Source organism: Ranitomeya imitator, chromosome 1 (genome assembly GCF_032444005.1).
Source record: "Ranitomeya imitator isolate aRanImi1 chromosome 1, aRanImi1.pri, whole genome shotgun sequence".
Classification (NCBI taxonomy): Eukaryota; Metazoa; Chordata; class Amphibia; order Anura; family Dendrobatidae; genus Ranitomeya; species Ranitomeya imitator.
Window position 1 is genome coordinate 820,530,922 of NC_091282.1, and position 20,772 is coordinate 820,551,693.

Sequence of the window (20,772 nt, forward strand, 5' to 3'; positions counted from 1 at the left end):
TTTTGCATCTCATTTGGGGCCCTGACTGCACACAGAACAAGTTGCCCATGGTTTCAGCTTATTCTCCAGACAGCTCACCTTTCTGCAAATGCCCTCTCAATGTGCCTGGACCTTGTCTATAGGCCACACTCTAGCAAGTCAGAATGAGCTGTCAAGGTGAAGCATGAAGTCTCGTGTGGCTCTCACCCGGTAGACCTGCAGGTTGTAACGGGAAGGCTCTTTCAGCTCTCACCGGTTAGACCAGCTGACTAAAGTAGGAAGGCCCTACTTCTATCTACTAGAGCAGCGTTACCCAAGTCCGGTCCTCAAGAGCCACCAACAGGTCATGTTTTCAGGATTTCCTTAGTATTGCACAGGTGATGGAATTATTGCCTGTCTAACATAGTAACATAGTAACATAGTTAGTAAGGCCGAAAAAAGACATTTGTCCATCCAGTTCAGCCTATATTCCATCATAATAAATCCCCATATCTACATCCTTCTACAGAACCTAATAATTGTATGATACAATATTGTTCTGCTCCAGGAAGACATCCAGGCCTCTCTTGAACCACTCGACTGAGTTCGCCATCACCACCTCCTCAGGCAAGCAATTCCAGATTCTCACTGCCCTAACAGTAAAGAATCCTCTTCTATGTTGGTGGAAAAACCTTCTCTCCTCCAGACGCAAAGAATGCCCCCTTGTGCCCGTCACCTTCCTTGGTATAAACAGATCCTCAGCGAGAGGTGATGCAATTATCACCTGTGCAATACTAAGGAAATCCTGAAAGCGACCTGTTGGTGGGTCTTGAGGACCGGACTTGGGGAACACTGTCCTAGAGTATAGCCCCGATTCATCATTTTCTCCACTCTTCTAGAATATTTTTTTTCCTCTAGAAATTTGAATACACATCAATGAGTTTTTTTCTTTGTAGAAGTTGAAGACATTTTAAAGTCACAAAAAAATGGATCAAGACAAAAAGATTAAAGATATATTTTTTTTCATTTTGTGCCAAGTTCATGAACTATGTGTAATATTTTGAACAATTAGGAGCGCAAACATCAGCAAATACTGCATGGCAAAAAAAATTAATTTTATAAATATCACAAATGATGAATTTGGACCTATGTGTCTTGATAACCATGTATGATCTAAGGTTGCAGTGTGCAAATCTAGCATTATTTGTAACCAGCATGGATGATGAGGGTTTATAGCACTGAACAGTCGCCTGGCTCGCTTCTCGAGTTTATATAAAGACGTGCGCGCAGGCACATGTCATTCTACTGACAGTGTGGTTATTTTCAGATCAATGAGACAGACCTGAATTCCTAGAACTTGTATATTCCAGCATGTTTTAGGTAGGAACGTTACTCAGTTGGTAGCACTCGGGGAGCAAAGGATTAATCTTCGACAAAACATGTTGCATTCTTGCAGTGTCCAGTGGCCCTTGGCTACACTGAAGAAAGCTTTCTATGCTCAAGGGGGTCTCTGAATTTAAAACCATAATAAAAACTACATCGGCAGTCAGGTCTGAAAATGGAATGAGATGACTTCAAAAACATTTAGACTATGTGCACACGTTGCGGATTAGGCTTAGGAATTTCTGGTGCGGATTCTGCCTCTCCTGGAAGAAAACGCACCTGCGGATTTGTCGTGTTTTTTGTGCAGTTCCGCAGTTTTTTTTGTGTGTTTTTGCTGCGGTTTTCTTGCGGATTTGCTGCGGTTTTTACCCCTGTGGTTTTCTATAATGGTACGGGTACAAAAACGCTGCAGATTCACAAAAAAGAAGTGACATGCTTCTTCTTTTAAACGGCAGCGTTTCCGCAGCGGATTTTCTGCGAAGTGTGCACAGCATTTTTTTTTTTTTCTCATTGATTTACATTGTACTGTAAATCAATTGCGGATCTGCAGCATTTCTGTGCGGAAAAAAAGCTGCGGATCCGCAGAGAATCCGCAACGTGTGCACATACCGTTATACCTCTGAATGCCTTCTATTAACAGAGGGTCTGTCTATTCTTAAAGGGAACCTGTCACCCTGTTTTTTGAGATTGAGATATAAATACTGTTAAATAGGGCCTGCGCTGTGCGTTACTATAGTGTATGTAGTGTACCCTGATTCCCCACCTACGCTGCGCAATACATTACCAAAGTCGCCGTTTTCGCCTGTCAATCAGGCTGGTCGGGTGGGCGTGTTCACAGCGCTGTTTCTTCCTCAGCTTTACGTTGGTGGCGTAGTGGTGTCCGCACGTTGAGGTGACTAATCCACTGTGGGCACGTGAACGCACAAGAGATCGCGGCGGCCATTTTCCCAAAGCCGAGTTTGCATCTCGGCTTTGGGAAAATGGCCGCCGCAATCTCTTGTGCGCACGCGCGGCATCCCGCGGCCATTTTCCTGAAGCCCCGTGCAGCAGAGCACTACATCTGCGCACGCGCGGCCCCAGGAAGATGGCCGCCCCCACCGATGACAGGGGGTGATAGCGCAGATCGCGCGCTCCTTGTTCACGTGCCCACAGTGGATTAGTCACCTCAACGTGCGGACACCAGTACGCCACCAACGTAAAGCTGAGGAAGAAACAGCGCTGTGAACACGCCCACCCGACCTGACCAGCCTGATTGACAGGCGAAAACGGCGACTTTGGTAAGGTATTGCGCAGCGTAGGTGGGGAATCAGGGTACACTACATACACTATAGTAACGCACAGCGCAGGCCCTATTTAACAGTATTTATATCTCAATCTCAAAAAACGGGGTGACAGGTTCCCTTTAATAAATGTGAGGTGAGGCATGTACTGAAGTGTTCAAAATAAGCATTCCAATATGACCAGATTAATCACTGTTTCTGGTACAAATTATATTACCACATGTCAAATAATTTACTAGTTGGTGCAGTAGATTCTAAGAAAGCCAACAGACTCAGAATTCATGATCTGCATGTTTTTGAGTTTATATATTAGGATAATTAATTAAAGGGAGGTGGGGTGTTCAATTGCTGAGGTCAATCATTTTGTGAAGAAACAGGTTTGAATCTGGTGGCCCTTATGTAACCCCTTCATGACCAGAGGTATTTTCATTTTTGCGGTTTTTGCTCCCCTTCTTCCCAGGGCCATAACTTTATTTTTCGGTCAAAATGGCCATGTGAGGGCTTCTATTTTGCCAGACAAGTTGTACTTTTGAACGACACGATTGGTTTTAATGTATAATTTACTGGAAAATGGGGAAAAAAATCCAAGCGTGGTGAAATTGAAAAAAAAAAAGTGCAATTTCACAGTTGTTTTTTTATCATGTTCACTAAATGCTAAAACTGATCTGCCATTCTCCAGGTCTCTGAGTTCACAGATACCAAACATGTCTAGGTTCTTTTTTATTTAGGTGCTGAAAAAAAATCCAAACTTTGGTAAAAAAAATATGGCACCATTTTCCGAGACCTGTAGCGTATCCACTTTTCAGGATCTCAGGTTGGGTGAGAGCTTAATTGTTGCGTGCCAAGCTGACATTTTTAGTGATACCATTTTGGTGTAGATACGATCTTTTGATCGCCCATTATTGCATTTTATTGTAATGCAGCAACAGCCAAAAAATGTATTTCTGACCTTTTGAATTTTTTTTGTCGTTACACCATTTAGCGATCAGGTTAATTCTTTTTTTTTTTATGTTGATATATCAGGTGATTCTGAATGCAGCGATACCCAATATGTGTATATTTGATTTTTATTTATTTATTTTTTAATGGGGCAAAAGGGGGGTGATTTTTAATTTTATTTTTTTTTTTTAATTTTTACTTTTTGCATTCTTCAATAGTCTCCATGGCAGACTAGAAGCTGCAATACTTTGATCTCCTCTGCAACACACAGGCGATGATCAGATCGCATGGGTGTAGCAGAAATGCTCACTTACTATGAGCGCCGACCACCGATCTGCTGGAGACCTCTGGTTGTCATGCCAACCCAATGGTGACCTGCGATCACGTGATGGGTTACCGATGGGCGGGATTTCCTGCACGCTACTGGTAAGCGCGAGTTAAATGCCACTGTCAGAGATTGGGTCTTTCGAGACATTGTACAGAAGAACAGCGTACTTTGATTAAAAAGTTGATTGGAGAGGGTAAAACTTATAAAGAAGTGCAGACAATAATAGGCTGTTCTGCTAAAATGATCTCCAATGCTTTAAAATGGAAAGCCAAACTAGAAAGATGTGGAAGAAAATGGGAGACTACCACTCGAATGGATGAAAGAATAGCCAGAATGGCAACAGCTCGGCCAATGATCAGGATGATCAAAGAAAGTCTCAAGTTATCTGTGAGTATTGTGACCGTTAAGACGCCTGTGTGAAGCTAATCTCTTAGCACAAAGTCTTCGCAAAGTCTCAGTGTTAAAAAAATAAATAAATAAAAAATAAAAAAATGTGCTGAAGCGGATACAATTTGTCAACGAGCATATCAACTGGCCTAAAGAGAAATGGAGAAACATTTTGTGAACTGATGAAAATAAAATTGTTCTTTTTGGGTCCAGGGACTGCAGACAGTTCGTCAGACGACTCCCAAATTCTGCACACGTTGACATGTGCAGAGACACATTGATTTTAATGTGTCTACGTGAGTCAGTGTCTCCGGTACGTGAGGAAACTGTCACCTCACGTACCGGAGCCACTGACGTGTGAAACCGGCCTTAAACTGAAGAGGATATGCCTTTAAATGGGTGTTTCAACAAGACAACGATCCTAGTCCAAACAAAATTGAGGTTATGGAGTGGCCAGTCCAATGCCCGGACCTTAATCCGATAGAACACTTGTGGGGTGACATTAAAAATGCTGTTTCTGAGGCAAAGCCAACAAATGCCAAAAAAATTGTGGGATGTAGTCCATGCATCCTGGGCTAGAATAACAGTTAACAGCCAGAAGTTGGTTGATTCTATCCAACATAGATGTGAAGCAGTTCTAAAAACTAGGTATACAACTAAATATTATATATACGGAGATATTGGGGAGCATTATGCCGCACATATGCCGCATATTCAGCTGCAGTGTGGTGTAATGCCCCCCAACAACCAATATGCATCCACAGTGCGGTATAAGTTATGTCCACATCAGTATATAACTTTCATTCTCGCTGGGTAAATTTCGCCACCAATTTAGTAACATATCCATACACCTAAAGAATACACCTAGAAAAAACACACACCAGCTAGCAGGCAAGTTGCCAATGTTGGTTCTTTCCCGGCGACTGCTAGTGAGAAGGAGGAGGCACGATCAGCTGATTACAGTATAAAGAAGCTGTAAGGCGGGGGACCTGGGTGACAGTCTGACACATGCAGTGTGCATGCCCAGGAATCCTAGCCCCGCACTGTGCACAATGCGTAACACAGTGCGGGGCAGGGATTACCGAGGTGGGTGGCCGCACTGCCAGCACAGGCGCAGTCTGCAAGCCTGGCTGGGATGTCAGACGGCCAGAGCTTACTGCGCCTGCCCCACAAATATTTACACAGCGCCGGCGCCGGATTTGAAAAGAAAACAGCGCGGAGGGGGCGGCGCCGAAAGCCCCTGAAAATGTGAGTGACGGCAGAATACCCTTCAAACTGGGGGCTGAGGACCCGCCTCCGTGGACAAAGACAGGTATTTTTGCAAAGTTTCAAAACGCTTTATTTTAGTAATACCTGAACACAAAACGAAAAGAGCCACCTTGTTAGAATGCGGCATTACTGCTGCACAAGGTGGCTCTTTTAGTTTATAACGGCTGCAGGGGGGTGACAGTGGCCCTTTAATTACTTCCAATATTAGACTCAAATGTTGCTTTTATTGGTGGTGGAAGATGTAAACAAGCAGTGTCGTCCATTATTTATGTCGGCTGGTTGGATCTCTGCAGCGCGGTCTTCCTCCTTACAATCAGTCGTCTGTGCATATATAAAGAAAACACCTCATTCTCTTTGGATTAATGCCCAGATTGGAAGTCAGAAGGTCGGGATAAATAGAGCCTGCTTGGTATGGGAGGAGGTTGTAGTTTGATTCACTGACATGGCGACCTCCATGTGTGTGTTCCACAGCCAGGATACCCCTTTTCTGCAAAAGGCACATTCAGAATAGTTTTCGTCACAAGATCAAGACATGTAGCATCGATGACAGTAATGATATTGGGCTAGTTATTGAAAAAGGAAATGCCTAGCTATTGAATACAGATTCTTTTTAATAATAAATTGAGTTACAAGATGCTATGTACAGATACAATTATTTTTCAAACCTTTGTTATAGAGCACCTGCTTGGCTACACACAGATCTTCCAACCACCTTAAGGATGGACCCGTAATTAAATAATATAGCCTATTGGTCAGGAACTAATGAAATTACTCAGTCCTTCATCAATACACCTGGAATTAACACTGCTTTCTAATGGATCCAAATTAATTCTAATTGTGGGTAACAAAGTTTATGGATTTGCCAGAGGCTTAACAGAGACGCGCTTGATCACATTTTTGACATGGAATTATATGAATCCTTTTCTCTCTAAGTGTTCCTATGCTGTTGGATCGTATGTAACCTATAGCTACTGGAGCTGTGATTATCATTGTACCGACCCATAAGCCATCTTCCTGTATGACCATGAGCACACAGTCTCCTTATCATGACTACGGAGATTTGGACAGTATTACACTGTAAAACTTTACCATTCATGTTGGCCGTTTCACTGTATCTCTCCCTTTTGATATGTTCCCCCTTGTGTGGTCTACGGGGAGTGTGGGGAGAGTGTGTGGCTATCAGGTTTCACTTCCTCTCACAAAACCCAAGTCTTCTCCAGAGCAAGAGTCTATTTAAACCAAGCTCTAGTTCCACTAGCATGGCAGGGCAGTTGGATGATGGGTGCATTACCAGCTCTTCAATTTGGCATCAGGGACAATGTATGATTTGTGTTTTTTGTTACCCCTGTTCGGATTACCTTGTTAGTCTGGTTGGTGTATTACGGTACACAACTACTCCCTTCTTCCCTGGGTGGAGGAAGGGTACAAACTGAGGGCGGATTCAGGTGCTAAGGCAAGGCATGTGGCCCTGACGTCTTCAAAATCAGAAGTAATTCGGGGAACAGGGCGAGCTAGGACACCCATAGCGTTAGGGACAGGGAAGAAGCCCCTGGTTCCGGGACACCAGACAACAGAGTCGTGACAAATAGACCTCACACTTGTAAAAAAAATTTGCAGCACTGTTTACTCTTTTAGTGCACGCAGTTGGAGAGTGCCATCTCAAACTCTTGGTAATAATAAAAAAAAAATCTTATCATGCAAGGTGCACTCCTAAGCTATCACATGCGGAGATAAGAGTATGTGGTCAAAGAACTGAAAAATTATTTAGTGAAGAGAACCCAAGGAATGGGCCTATATTATTGGATGGCAATGCATTTTACATTTTTATGCACGTTTTTCAGGGGGGGGCAGATTCTGAGCTGGAAAGTTCATGTTCCTCTAATACAAATGTAGCTGTCACCATTGCACTTTCATTAATAATCATTTCAAATAATCACTGTCCTAATTCTTGTAGGACTGAACATTGCCCTCACACATAGATAAGGACCTCCTTTCAATTATCTATTTTGCTTTTTTGTCACATTCTAAACAACCAGAAATGATCAGTTTCACCGACTCGGACAAACTAGTATTTCGTTATTTCTGAACCCTTGCAGAAATCTAATATACAACCTGACAGAACCTTCTGTTAGTGACCGATCATGTACACATCGATAACCTGTACCACTATAATACCTATACTTACATCTACCCACATGTTACAATATGACTTGTCTGGACGTGTTCAACAAGTATTATTACACAATTGTCATTGAAATATACAATAGAGATCCTGATAAAAAAAAAAGCTTCAAATAAAGTGATCACAGATGTTGTAGCATCATGAGAGCATATTCCAAGCGCTGGATTATACATGGAGGACAACTGTTCTGCAGCACCGATAGAGGCAAGGTACGGCTCTGTCTGTCTTGGTCAATGTAGCTCAGGAGATAACCCTGCAGTCCTTTGCTTAGAATTATCTTGGTACGATCATGATAAAAATTCACCTGTGAAAGTAAATAAGGTAGAGAATTACATTACTATTTTATTATGGAGAAAATCAAAATAGACTTTTCTTAAAAGGTATTAAGTTATGTACAGAATTACCTGTAAAGTCCCATTACTGAACTTCATAAGCAGAGCCTGGTCTGTCTTTACAAAGTGCAGCAGGCACAAGGTCCTGACAGAGCGGCTGCGTACTGCTCGGAGATCTCCACCCTGTAAATGGCAGCAAAGTTTCTATATCAGTGACTTATAACTGCGAAATATGTAGCCATAATCAATAATTGGGTTTTCCGATATAAGCAAAGTGGATTTGAAATACTTGCAAGCATGTAAAATAACAAAGACCGTATTCACTTTTTCACTACTTTGGTTACTCCGATCTTCATGTTTTCACTGTTACAATGATGTCACATAGTTAGCAAGCTTCACCGCTGCAGCCAATCACTAAGCTTAGTGGCTTTGTCGATGCAGTCAGCACAAGCTGCAGTGTTTGGCTGCAGTGGTGATGTGCGCTGTTGACTTGACGACACTGCAGCAGCCAAAGCACAGAGCAGGAGATATTTACCATCTGGCTTTGTTATTTTACAGACCTGGGAGCATTTTTCGTCCAATTTGCTTAAAGAGGACCTGTTACCATATCAAAAGCGACCAGTTTTTGCTCTGATCTCTTTGTAGCCTTTCTTCTGAGTATTCCATTTGTATGTTTTTAATTTTAAATCCGCCATACAGTTCCAGAGATATAGGCTTTTTTATTTAGTGTTATGTGTATGGCCTTTACCAAGGCCATACACTGAATTCTTTGGATCTTGTCTTAAGTGTGTTTTGCTTTATTACCCTGTGAGCAATTCCCCCTTCATGAAGACTGATCATAAAAATTAGCCTTAAATATAAAGGTCCATATTATGGAAACATATGACTGATTTGAAAAAACTAATAACAGATTACTTAGGGGAGCAGCCCAGAATAAAAACAAAAACTGGTCACTTGAGGGCAGAGGAAGGTACTGCAGTGCGCAGGTGAAAGGGACCCGGAGCACGACGCCCATCGGACCCAGACCGCCCCTGGGGGAGTATAATCTAACTTGTTTTTCTTATCTTTCATTTTACATCTGGGGCTTACGTACAGCATTACAGAATGCTGTAGATAAGCCCCTGATGGTGGTGGCCGAAGCTTATATACGAAAAATGAGGTGACAGATTCCCTTTAATGTTGAAGACTTTTAATATTTGCTTTCTAGCATTACCGTTAGCAGAAAAACTTGGTGTCAGGAGCTTCATGGATTTCTATGGCAGAGAAGCTGCATGCAATCCTTACATCACCAAGCGTTGGATGTAATGGTGTGAAGAACACCACCAGTGGAAACTTGTTTCTGGCATAGAGAGTCACATTTCTCAATGCCAGAAGAATGTTTCTTGTCTGACTGCATTGTGACATTTTAGACAATGCAGTTTCGGGAAGGTCCTTTTTTGTTCCAGTATAACTCTACTCCAGTGCAAGGTGTCTTAGAAGCAGTCTAGCTTCTGTGGAAGAAATTAGAATTTCATTATCTTTCCCTTGTTCCTAATATTTCTTGGTACATGGAGCAGAAATAGAATATCTGCTTAGTAAGAACATGTTTTTGTGACTTCTTCATGAACAACATCCGCTAAAGAAGATCCACACTCAGGGGGGCCAAGTTGAAGTATTATAATAGACTTCATCTGGTCACTTCACGAACATTCTTGAAGTTTGTTCCTCAGGATGGGTCCAGTTGGTTATTTAGTTGTGCTTAACTACAGGTGCTTCTCACAAAATTAGAATATCATCAAAAAGTTAATTTATTTTAGTTCTTCAATGCAAAAAGTGAAACTCCTATATTATATGGTCATTACAAACAGTGATCTATTTCAAGTGTTTATTTCTGTTAATGTTGATGATTATGTCTTACAGCCAATGAAAACCCATAAGTCATTCTCTCAGTAAATTAGAATACTTTATAACACCAGCTTGAAAAATGATTTTAAAATCCAAAATGTTGGCCTACTGAAATGTATGTTCAGTAAATGCCCTCAGTACTTGGTCGGGGCTCCATTGGCATCATTAGTGCATCAATGTGGCTTGGCATGGAGATGATCAGCCTGTGGCACTGCTGAGGTGTTATGGAAGCCCAGGTTACTTTGCTAGCAGCCTTCTGCTCTTCTGCATTGTTGGGTCTGGTGTCTTTGATCTGTCCTCCTCCTGGACGTGGCCTCTGCCTTCGATACAGTGGACCATTCACCCTTACTACAGATTCTCTCTTCTCTTGGCATCACAGACCTGGCCCTATCTTGGATGTTTTCTTACTTAACAGACCGAACATTCTGAGTTTCCCACTAACACACCAGCTCCTCATCTCGCCCCCTGTCGGTGTCCCCCATGTTTCAGTTCTAGGACCCTGCTCTTCTCCATATACACCTTCAACCTGGAACAGCTCATAGAGTTCCATAGGTTTCAGTATCATCTTAATGCTGATGACACACAGATCTGCCTCTCTGGACCCAATATCACCTCCTTACTAACCAGAATTCCACAATGTGAACCTATGTTGCCTTTAGGCAATAAACATGAACATAGAGGCCCATAATAACAATAGTAACCTACAGAAGAAAAGGTCCCCCAACAACTACTAAAGTTTAAATGAATGAATTATATTGATACAAATATGCAGCGGTATATGATACTTATCATTGAAAGTGTATCCTGGACACGTTTCAGTTCAATGTTCTTTTTTCCATTTGGGTATTTGTCATCTCTATATTTTACTTTTTTTTCTATATTTGTATCAATAAAATTAATTAATTTAAACTTTATTAGTTGTTAGAGAACCTTTTCTTGTAGGTTACCAGAATCCCACAATGTCTGTCTGCTGTTTCATCCTTCTCTGCTAGATTTCTAAAACTTAACACGGATAAAACAGAACTAATCATCTTTTCCCCATCTCACTCCACTCCCCCCCCCCAACAGACCTGACAATCAAATTCAATGGCTGCTCACTCTCCCCATTCCCAACTACATATCCAAGGCCTTTCCATGTCCTGCCTACTCCAACTGAAAAATATTTTCTGTATCCACGCATTCCTTAACCAAGAATCTGCAAAAACACTAGTGCATGCCCTCATCTTCTCCCTCCTTGACTACTGCAACCTCCTGCTTTGTAACCGTGCCTCTAACACTCTCTCACACCTCCAATCTAACCTAAACTCTGCTGCCCAACTAATACACCTGTACCCCCACCATTCCCCAGCTTTTCCTCTCTGTCAATCCCTTCACTGGCTGCCCATTGTCCAGAGACTCCAATTCAAAACCCTAACCACAACCTGTCTCCTCCATACATCTATGACCTAGTCTCCTGGTACTTACCTGTACGCAACCTCCGATCCTCACAAGACCTCCTTCTCTTTTCCCCTCTGATCTCCTCTTCCCAGAATCGCATACAAATTTTTTCTCGCGCATCCTCACTACTCTGGAACTCTCTACCCCAACATATCAAACTCTCGCCTACCGTGGAAACCTTCAAAAGGAACCTGAAGACCTACCTCTTCCAACAAGCCTACAACTTGCAGTAACCCTCATTCCACCATACCACTGCATGACCAGCTCTACCCTTATCTGCTGTATCCTCACCCATCCCTTGTAGACTGTGAGCCCTCTCGGGCAGGGTCCTCTCTCCTCCTGTAACAACCGGTGTCTAGTTTTGTTCATGGTTATTGCACTTGTTTTTTTATTATGTATACTCCTTTTCACATCAAAGCACCATGGAATAAATGGCACTAAAATAATAACCAATATAACAGTACAACTGCTTATTTGCTTTCCCACTTGAGTACTGAGAGATGTAAAGTATTCTCTAACTCTTGTATTTTACAAGGGGATAGTCGGATATTTTAGACAGAGGATACCAAATATGTTGCAACTTGCTGCTTCTTTATATTCTCTGACCACTTGGACCACATAGAGTTGTCTGAGAAGGAGAAACAGGCTGTCAACTGTCTTAAATCTGCCACACTCAGTGCTCCTTCACTGGTACTCTAAACTAAGCAATCCTACCTGTTCTATCATGAACAGAAGAGACAGGTTCAGGAGTTCGTACATAGAAGTGTGGCGAAAGCAAAAGCTAGTAGGGCACTTCAGTACCAAACTGGATTCTGTTATCTCAGCAGGTGCTGCATGTATTGCATCAATAGCATGAGCAGCTATGAACATATGGCTGATATTGTTCTTTACAACCATTTCTTTCTTATGGTTCCACATGCCATACCAGCAGTAGTCCACAGACAGGCCACAAGATATCTCTGTCACCATACTAAACAAATACAAGATCTCTCTCCTTGTACCATCTAATATCACCATTTTTAGATGCTGTGTACTGAACCCTGCTACACTTTTGCCACTCCAAACTGTTGAGAACGGATAAGAACCAGAGCAGATTTGTGAGCAGAAGGTGGATATTTTGTACAGCCTTCCCAATCCTGTGCTTGATAATCCCATCCCAGATACTGAAATAGCCCGCTATGTAAATGGATCCAGACAACAAAAACCAGGAGGAGGATTTGCTGCAGTAGACGATACCTCTGTTTTGCATTTGGATACCCTGGATTTGGGTATGCATTCTCCCAAAGTGCAGAGCTGCTTGCCTCGATCAAGACATGTCAATTGGCAAATATGTGTGTTAGGGTACCGTCACACTATACGATTTACCAGCGATCACGACCAGCTATACGACCTGGCCGTGATCGTTGGTAAGTCGTAGTGTGGTCGCTGGAGAGCTGTCACACAGACAGCTCTCCAGCGACCAACGATGCCGAGGTCCCCGGGTAACCAGGGTAAACATCGGGTTACTAAGCGCAGGGCCGCGCTTAGTAACCCGATGTTTACCCTGGTTACCAGCGTAAAAAAAAACAAACAGTACATACTTACATTCCGGTGTCTGTCCCTTGCCGTCTGCTTCCCGCACTCACTGACTGCAGGCCGTAAAGTGAAAGCACAGCACAGCGGTGACGTCACCGCTGTGCTCTGCTTTCACTTTACGGCCGGCAGTCAGTGAGTGCGGGAAGAAGACGGCAAGGGACCTGACGGACACCGGAATGTAAGTATGTACTGTTTTTTTTTTTTTACATTTACGCTGGTAACTAGGATAAACATCGGGTTACTAAGCGCGGCCCTGCGCTTAGTAACCCGATGTTTACCCTGGTTACAAGCGAACGCATCGCTAGATCGGTGTCACACACACCGATCTAGCGATGACAGCAGGAGATCCAGCGACGAAAGAATGTTCCAAACGATCTGCTACGACGTACGATTCTCAGCAGGATCCCTGATCGCTGCTGCGTGTCAGACACAGCGATATCGTATGGATATCGCTGGAACGTCACGAATCGTACCGTCGTAGCTACAAAAGTGCCACTGTGTGACGGTACCCTTAGGCATCAGGATTCTCCCACTGCACAGGATAGATCCCAAGCCTTATCTGCCTCTGCGGTCTCCCATTCAGCAACGGCCGTTGCAGGTGCTGCTGAGCATAGATATCGATCTCAGTGTCTCTTGCTCAGCCACTTGGTGTATGCTCGGTTGCTGCTGGCTCTCCAGCCAAGCCCTTATTAACCAGTAATATCCTGGTGCAGTCCAGCACTTTGGAGTCTCCGGAGATCACCGTACTGAACATGTCTGTGAGGTGGCATCTTCTCACTGATGGTCGGACATCACCTGCTCTTCTGTCTGACGCTGGCCAATACCAGCATCAGAGCATCTTTTTTTGTTTCCTGCTGTAATTACCAGTCCCAGCCAGGGATCCGCTCCTTTGCACGCCCGACGATGGACCTACCTCAGTTCTTCATCCTCCACCCATTTGAGGGATCTCGGTGAGTCACCGCTAGTTACTGAAGCTGAGCTCACAGCATCTCATTCACCAGTGGTTTTCAGCTGGGACGGTCGCATCTTGACACCATCCAGATTGAAAACTGTATATCCCCCAGATATGGTTTACTGTGTGGGACACAATATACAGGTATGGTATATTGTTGGTTTGTTATTTTACTTTTATTACAGGAGATCGAGGACTTCACACAAATTAGGTGAGGTTGTAAGTATGGTTTAATTAAGAATAGTAACAGTCTGTGTGTTTCTTTCAAATAAAGTAATTTTTTTTGGGTGTCTGTGTTTTCTCATAATGTGACTATGGGGTTAGTAATAGGGGCATCTTATTGACATCAACCCCCTCAACTATTACTCCACTTGCCGCCACTACAGGGCAAGTGGGAAAAGCGAGGCTAAGTGCCAGAATTGGCGCATCTTAGAGATGCGGCTTTTCTGGGGTGGCTGAGAGCTGATGTTTTTAGCTGGGGGGCAGTATCCATGGCCCCTTCCTAGGCTATTAATATCAACCCGCAGCTGTCTGCATAGCCTTTGCTGGGTATTAATTATGGGGGAACCCCACATAATTTTTTTGGGGGGTCCCCCATTTTAATAGCCATTAAAGGCTAAGTATACAGTTGTGAGCTGATATTAATAGCCTGGAAGCTCCATGGGTATTACCCCCTTCCCAGCCTATGAACATCTGTCCCCAGGCGTCGACTTTCCCTCTGCTGGTTACAAAAATTGTGCGGGAGCCCATGCCATTTTTTCCAAAAAATAATCTTTTATTAATTAACCCCTTCATGACCCAGCCTATTTTGACCTTAAAGACCTTGCCGTTTTTTGCAATTCTGACCAGTGTCCCTTCATGAGGTAATAACTCAGGAACGCTTCAATGGATCCTAGCGGTTCTGAGATTGTTTTTTCGTGACATATTGGGCTTCATGTTAGTGGTAAATTTAGGTCAATAAATTCTGTGTTTATTTGTGATAAAAACGGAAATTTGGCGAAAATTTTGAAAATTTCGCAATTTTCACATTTTGAATTTTTATTCTGTTAAACCAGAGAGTTATGTGACACAAAATAGTTAATAAATAACATTTCCCACACGTCTACTTTACATCAGCACAATTTTGGAAACAAAATTTTTTTTTGCTAGGAAGTTATAAGGGTTAAAATTTGACCAGCGATTTCTCATTTTTACAACGAAATTTACAAAACCATTTTTTTTAGGGACCACCTCACATTTGAAGTCAGTTTGAGGGGTCTATATGGCTGAAAATACCCAAAAGTGACACCATTCTAAAAACTGCACCCCTCAAGGTACACAAAACCACATTCAAGAAGTTTATTAACCCTTCAGGTGCTTCACAGCAGCAGAAGCAACATGGAAGGAAAAAATGAACATTTAACTTTTTAGTCACAAAAATGATTTTTCAGCAACAATTTTTTTATTTTCCCAATGGTAAAAGGAGAAACTGAACCACGAAAGTTGTTGTCCAATTTGTCCTGAGTACGCTGATACCTCATATGTGGGGGTAAACCACTGTTTGGGCGCACGGCAAGGCTTGGAAGGGAAGGAGCGCCATTTGACTTTTTGAATGAAAAATTGGCTGCACTCTTTAGCGGACACCATGTCACATTTGGAGAGCCCCCGTGTGCCTAAAAATTGGAGCTCCCCCACAAGTGACCCCATTTTGGAAACTAGACGCCCCAAGGAACTTATCTAGATGCATAGTGAGCCCTTTAAACCCCCAGGTGCTTCACAAATTGATCCGTAAAAATGAAAAAGTACTTTTTTTTCACAAAAAAATTCTTTTAGCCTCAATTTTTTCATTTTCACATGGACAACAGGATAAAATGGATCCTAAAATTTGTTTGGCAATTTCTCCTGAGTACACCGATACTTCACATGTGGGGGTAAACCACTGTTTGGGCACATGGTAAGGCTCGGAAGGGAAGGAGCGCCATTTGACTTTTTGAATGAAAAATTATCTCCATCGTTAGCGGACACCATGTCGCGTTTGGAGAGACCCTGTGTGCTTAAACATTGGAGCTCCCCCACAAGTGACCCCATTTTGGAAACTGGACCCCCCAAGGAACTTATCTAGATGCCTAGTGAGCACTTTAAACCCTCAGGTGCTTCACAAATTGATCCGTAAAAATGAAAAAGTACTTTTTTTTCACAAAAAATTTATTTTCGCCTCAATTTTTTCATTTTCACATGGGCAATAGGATAAAATGGATCCTAAAATTTGTTGAGCAATTTCTCCCGAGTACGCCGATACCTCATATGTGGGGGTAAACCACTGTTTGGGCACACGGCAGGGCTCGGAAGGGAAGGCGCGCCTTTTAACTTTTTGAATGGAAAATTAGCTCCAATTGTTAGTGGACACCATGTCGCATTTGGAGAGCCCCTGTGTGCCTATGCAATGGAGCTCCCCCACAAGTGACCCCATTTTGGAAACTAGACCCCCCAAGGAACTTATCTAGATGCATACTGAGCACTTTAAACCCCCAGGTGCTTCACAGAAGTTTATAATGCAGAGCCATGAAAATAAAAAATAATTTTTCTTTTCTCAAAAATGATTTTTTAGCCTGGAATTTCCTATTTTGCCAATGGTAATAGGAGAAATTGGACCACAAATGTTGTTGTCCAGTTTGTCCTGAGTATGCAGATATCCCATATGTGGGGGTAAACCACTGTTTGGGCGCACGGCAGGGCTCAGAAGGGAAGGCACGCCATTTGGCTTTTTAAATGGAAAATTATCTCCAATCATTAGCGGACACCATGTCGCGTTTGGAGAGCCCCTGTGTGCCTAAACATTGGAGATCCCCCACAAATTACCCCATTTTGGAAACTAGACCCCCAAAGGAACTAATCTAGATGTGTAGTGAGCACTTTTAACCCTCAAGTGCTTCACAGAAGTTTATAACGCAGAGCCATGAAAATAAAAAAAAAAAATTATTTTCTCAAAAATGAATTTTAGCCCGCAATTTTTTATTTTCCCAAGGGTAACAGGAGAAATTTGACCCCAAAAGTTGTTGTCCAGTTTCTCCTGAGTACGCTGATACCCCATATGTGGGGGTAAACCACTGTTTAGGCACCTGCTGGGGCTCGGAAGTGAAGTAGTGACGTTTTGAAATGCAGACTTTGATGGAATGCTCTGTGGGCGTCACGTTGCGTTTGCAGAGCCCCTGATGTGGCTAAACAGTAGAAACCCCCCACAAGTGTCCCAATTTGGAAACTAGACCCCGAAAGGAACTTATCTAGATGTGAGGTGAGCACTTTGAACCCCCAAGTGCTTCACAGAAGTTCATAACACAGAGCAGTGAAAATAATAAATACGTTTTCTTTCCTCAAAAATAATTTTTTAGCCCAGAATTTTTTATTTTCCCAAGGGTTACAGGAGAAATTGGACCACAAAAGTTGTTGTCCAGTTTCTCCTGAGTACGCTGATACCCCATGTGTGGGGGTAAACCACTGTTTGGGCACACGTGGGGGCTCAGAAGGGAAGTAGTGACTTTTGAAATGCAGACTTTGATGGAATGGTCTGCGGGCGTCACATTGCGTTTGCAGAGCCCCTGGTGTGCCTAAACAGTAGAAACCCCCCACAAGTGACCCCATTTTGGAAACTAGACCCCCAAAGGAACTTATCTAGATGTGTGGTGAGCACTTTCAACCCCCAAGTGCTTTACAGAAGTTTATAACGCAGAGCCGTGAAAATAATAAATACGTTTTCTTTCCTCAAAAATAATTTTTTAGCCCAGAATTTTTTATTTTCCCAAGGGTTACAGGAGAAATTGGACCACAAAAGTTGTTGTCCAGTTTCTCCTGAGTACGCTGATGCCCCATGTGTGGGGGTAAACCACTGTTTGGGCACACGTGGGGGCTCAGAAGGGAAGTAGTGACTTTTGAAATGCAGACTTTGATGGAATGGTCTGCGGGCGTCACGTTGCGTTTGCAGAGCCCCTGGTGTGCCTAAACAGTAGAAACCCCCCACAAGTGACCCCATTTTGGAAACTAGACCCCCCAAGGAACTTATCTAGATATGTGGTGAGCACTTTGAACCCCCAAGTGCTTCACAGACGTTTACAACGCAGAGCCGTGAAAATAAAAAATCATTTTTCTTTCCTCAAAAATGATGTTTTAGCAAGCAATTTTTTATTTTCTCAAGGGTAACAGGAGAAATTGGACCCCAGTAATTGTTGCGCAGTTTGTCCTGAGTATGCTGGTACCCCATATGTGGGGGTAAACCACTGTTTGGGCACACGTCGGGGTTCGGAAGTGAGGGAGCACCATTTGAATTTTTGAATACAAGATTGGCTGGAATCAATGGTGGCGCCATGTTGCGTTTGGAGACCCCCTGATGTGCCTAAACAGTGGAAACCCCTCAATTCTACCTCCAACACACCCCTAACCCTTATCCCAACTGTAGCCGTAACCCTAATCACAACCCTAACCCCAACACACCCCTAACCACAACCCTAACCCCAACACACCCCTAACCCTAACCACAACCCTAATTCCAACCCAACCCTAAGGCTATGTGCCAACGTTGCGGATTCGTATGAGATTTTTCAGCACCATTTTTGAAAAATCCGCGGGTAAAAGGCACTGCGTTTTACCTGTGGATTTACCGTGGATTTCCAGTGTTTTTTGTGCGGATTTCACCTGTGGATTCCTATTGAGGAACAGGTGTAAAACGCTGCGGAATCCGCACAAAGAATTGGCATGCTGCGGAAAATACAACGCAGCGTTCCCGCGCGGTATTTTCTGCACCATGGGCACAGCGGATTTGGTTTTCCATATGTTTACATGGTACTGTAAACCTGATGGAACACTGCTGCGGATCCTCAGCCAAATCCGCACCGTGTGCACATAGCCTAATTCTAAAGGTATGTGCACACGCTGCAGAAAATGCTGCGGATCCGCAGCAGTTTCCCATGAGTTTACAGTTCAATGTGAACCTATGGGAACCAAAAATCGCTGTACACATGCTGCGGAAAAACTGCACGGAAACGCAGCGGTTTACATTCCGCAGCATGTCACTTCTTTCTGCGGATTCCGCAGCGGTTTTACAACTGCTCCAATAGAAAATCGCAGAAGTAAAACCGCAGTGAAATGCGCAGAAAAACCGCGGTAAATCCACGATAAATCGGCAGCGGTTTAGCACTTTGGATTTTTCAAATCCGCTGCGGAAAAATCTGCATAGGACCAGAATACGTGTGCACATACCGAAACCCTAACCCTAACCCTAGCCCTAACCCTACCCCTAACCCTACCCCTAACCCTACCCCTACCCCTAACCCTACCCCTAACCCTACCCTTAACCCTACCCCTAACCCTAACCCCTAACCCTACCCCTAGTTCTTACCCCAACCTTAGTTTTAAAAAAATAAAATTCTTTATTTTTTTTATTGTCCCTATCTATGGGTGTGACAAAGGGGGGGGTCATTTACTATTTTTTTTATTTTGATCACTGAGATAGGTTATATCTCAGTGATCAAAATTCACTCTGGAACGAATCTGCCGGCTGGCAGATTCGGCGGGCGCACTGCACATGCGCCCGCCATTTTGGAAGATGGCGGCGCCCAGGAAAGAAGACGGACGGACCTCGGGCGGCTAGGTAAGTATAAGGGGGGGGAGATCAGGGCTCGGGGGGGCGTCGGAGCACGGGGGGGTGGATCGGAGCATGGGGGGGTGGATCGGAACACGGGAGGGAGGATTGGAGCACGGGGGAGGATTGGAGCACGGGGTGAGGGATCGCTGTGCGGGGGGGTGGATCGGAGCACGGGGGGGGGGTCGCTGTGTGTGGGGGGGATCGGAGTGCGGGGGGGTTTGATTGGAGCGCGGGGGGTGTGATTGGTGCACGGGGGAAGCGGACAGGAGGACGGGGGAGCGGAGCACAGGACGGAGGGGAGCGGACCACAGATCGGGGGCTGGGGGGGCGATCGGAGGGGTGGGGTGGGTGCACATAAGTGTTTCCAGCCATGGCCGATGATATTGCAGCATCGGCCATGGCTGGATTGTAATATTTCACCAGTTTTTTAGGTGAAATATTACAAATCGCTCTGATTGGCAGTTTCACTTTCAACAGCCAATCAGAGCGATCGTAGCCACGAGGGGGTGAAGCCACCCCCCCTGGGCTAAACTACCACTCCCCCTGTCCCTGCAGATCGGGTGAAATGGGAGTTAACCCTTTCACCCGGCCTGCAGGGACGCGATCTTTCCATGACGCATATGCTGCGTCATGGGTCGGAATGGCACCGACTTTCATGACGCAGCGTATGCGTCAAAGGTCGGGAAGGGGTTAAACTAGATGGTGGCCCGATACTAACGCATCTGGTATTCTAGAATATGCATGTTCACGTAGTATATTGCACAGCCCACGTAGTATATTGCCCAGTCACGTAGTATATTGCCCAGCCACGTAGTATATTGCCCAGTGACGTAGTATACAGCACAGACACGTAGTATATTGCACAGCGACGTAGTATACAGCACAGAGCCATGTATATTGCACAGCGACGTAGTATACAGCACAGAGCCACGTAGTATATTGCCCAGTCACGTAGTATATTGCCCAGTCACATAGTATATTGCCCAGCCACGTAGTATATTACCAGCCACGTAGTATATTGCACAGCCACGTAGTATATTGCACAGCCTACGTAGTATATTGCACAGCCATGTAGTATATTGCACAGCCTACGTAGTATATTGGTAGCGCAGGACCTGTGATGACGTGGCGATCGCATGACCGTGACGTCATGGCAGGTCCTTCTCGCGCAGGACCTGTGATGAGGTCGCGGTCACATGACCGTGACATCATGGCAGGTCCTTGTCGTATACCATCCTTGCCACCGGAACCT

At 44.0% G+C, this 20,772-nt stretch overlaps 1 protein-coding gene across 2 annotated transcripts in view; it reads right to left on the reverse strand.

Moving 5' to 3' along the window:
- Positions 1 to 6,139: 6,139 nt before the first annotated feature.
- Positions 6,140 to 20,772, reverse strand: part of LOC138649634 (serine/threonine-protein kinase PLK2-like) — a 150,695-nt gene continuing 136,062 nt past the window's right edge. The window contains exons 14-15 of one of the 2 annotated variants that reach the window (XM_069740189.1): positions 8,131 to 8,241; positions 6,140 to 8,030 (exon numbers count right to left, since the gene is read on the reverse strand). In XM_069740189.1, coding sequence (XP_069596290.1) covers positions 7,848 to 8,030; positions 8,131 to 8,241 — 294 coding nt within the window. In that variant the 3' untranslated portion in view covers positions 6,140 to 7,847. The remainder of the gene's footprint in view (positions 8,031 to 8,130; positions 8,242 to 20,772) is intronic. The other variant, XM_069740197.1, reaches the window with a different exon arrangement.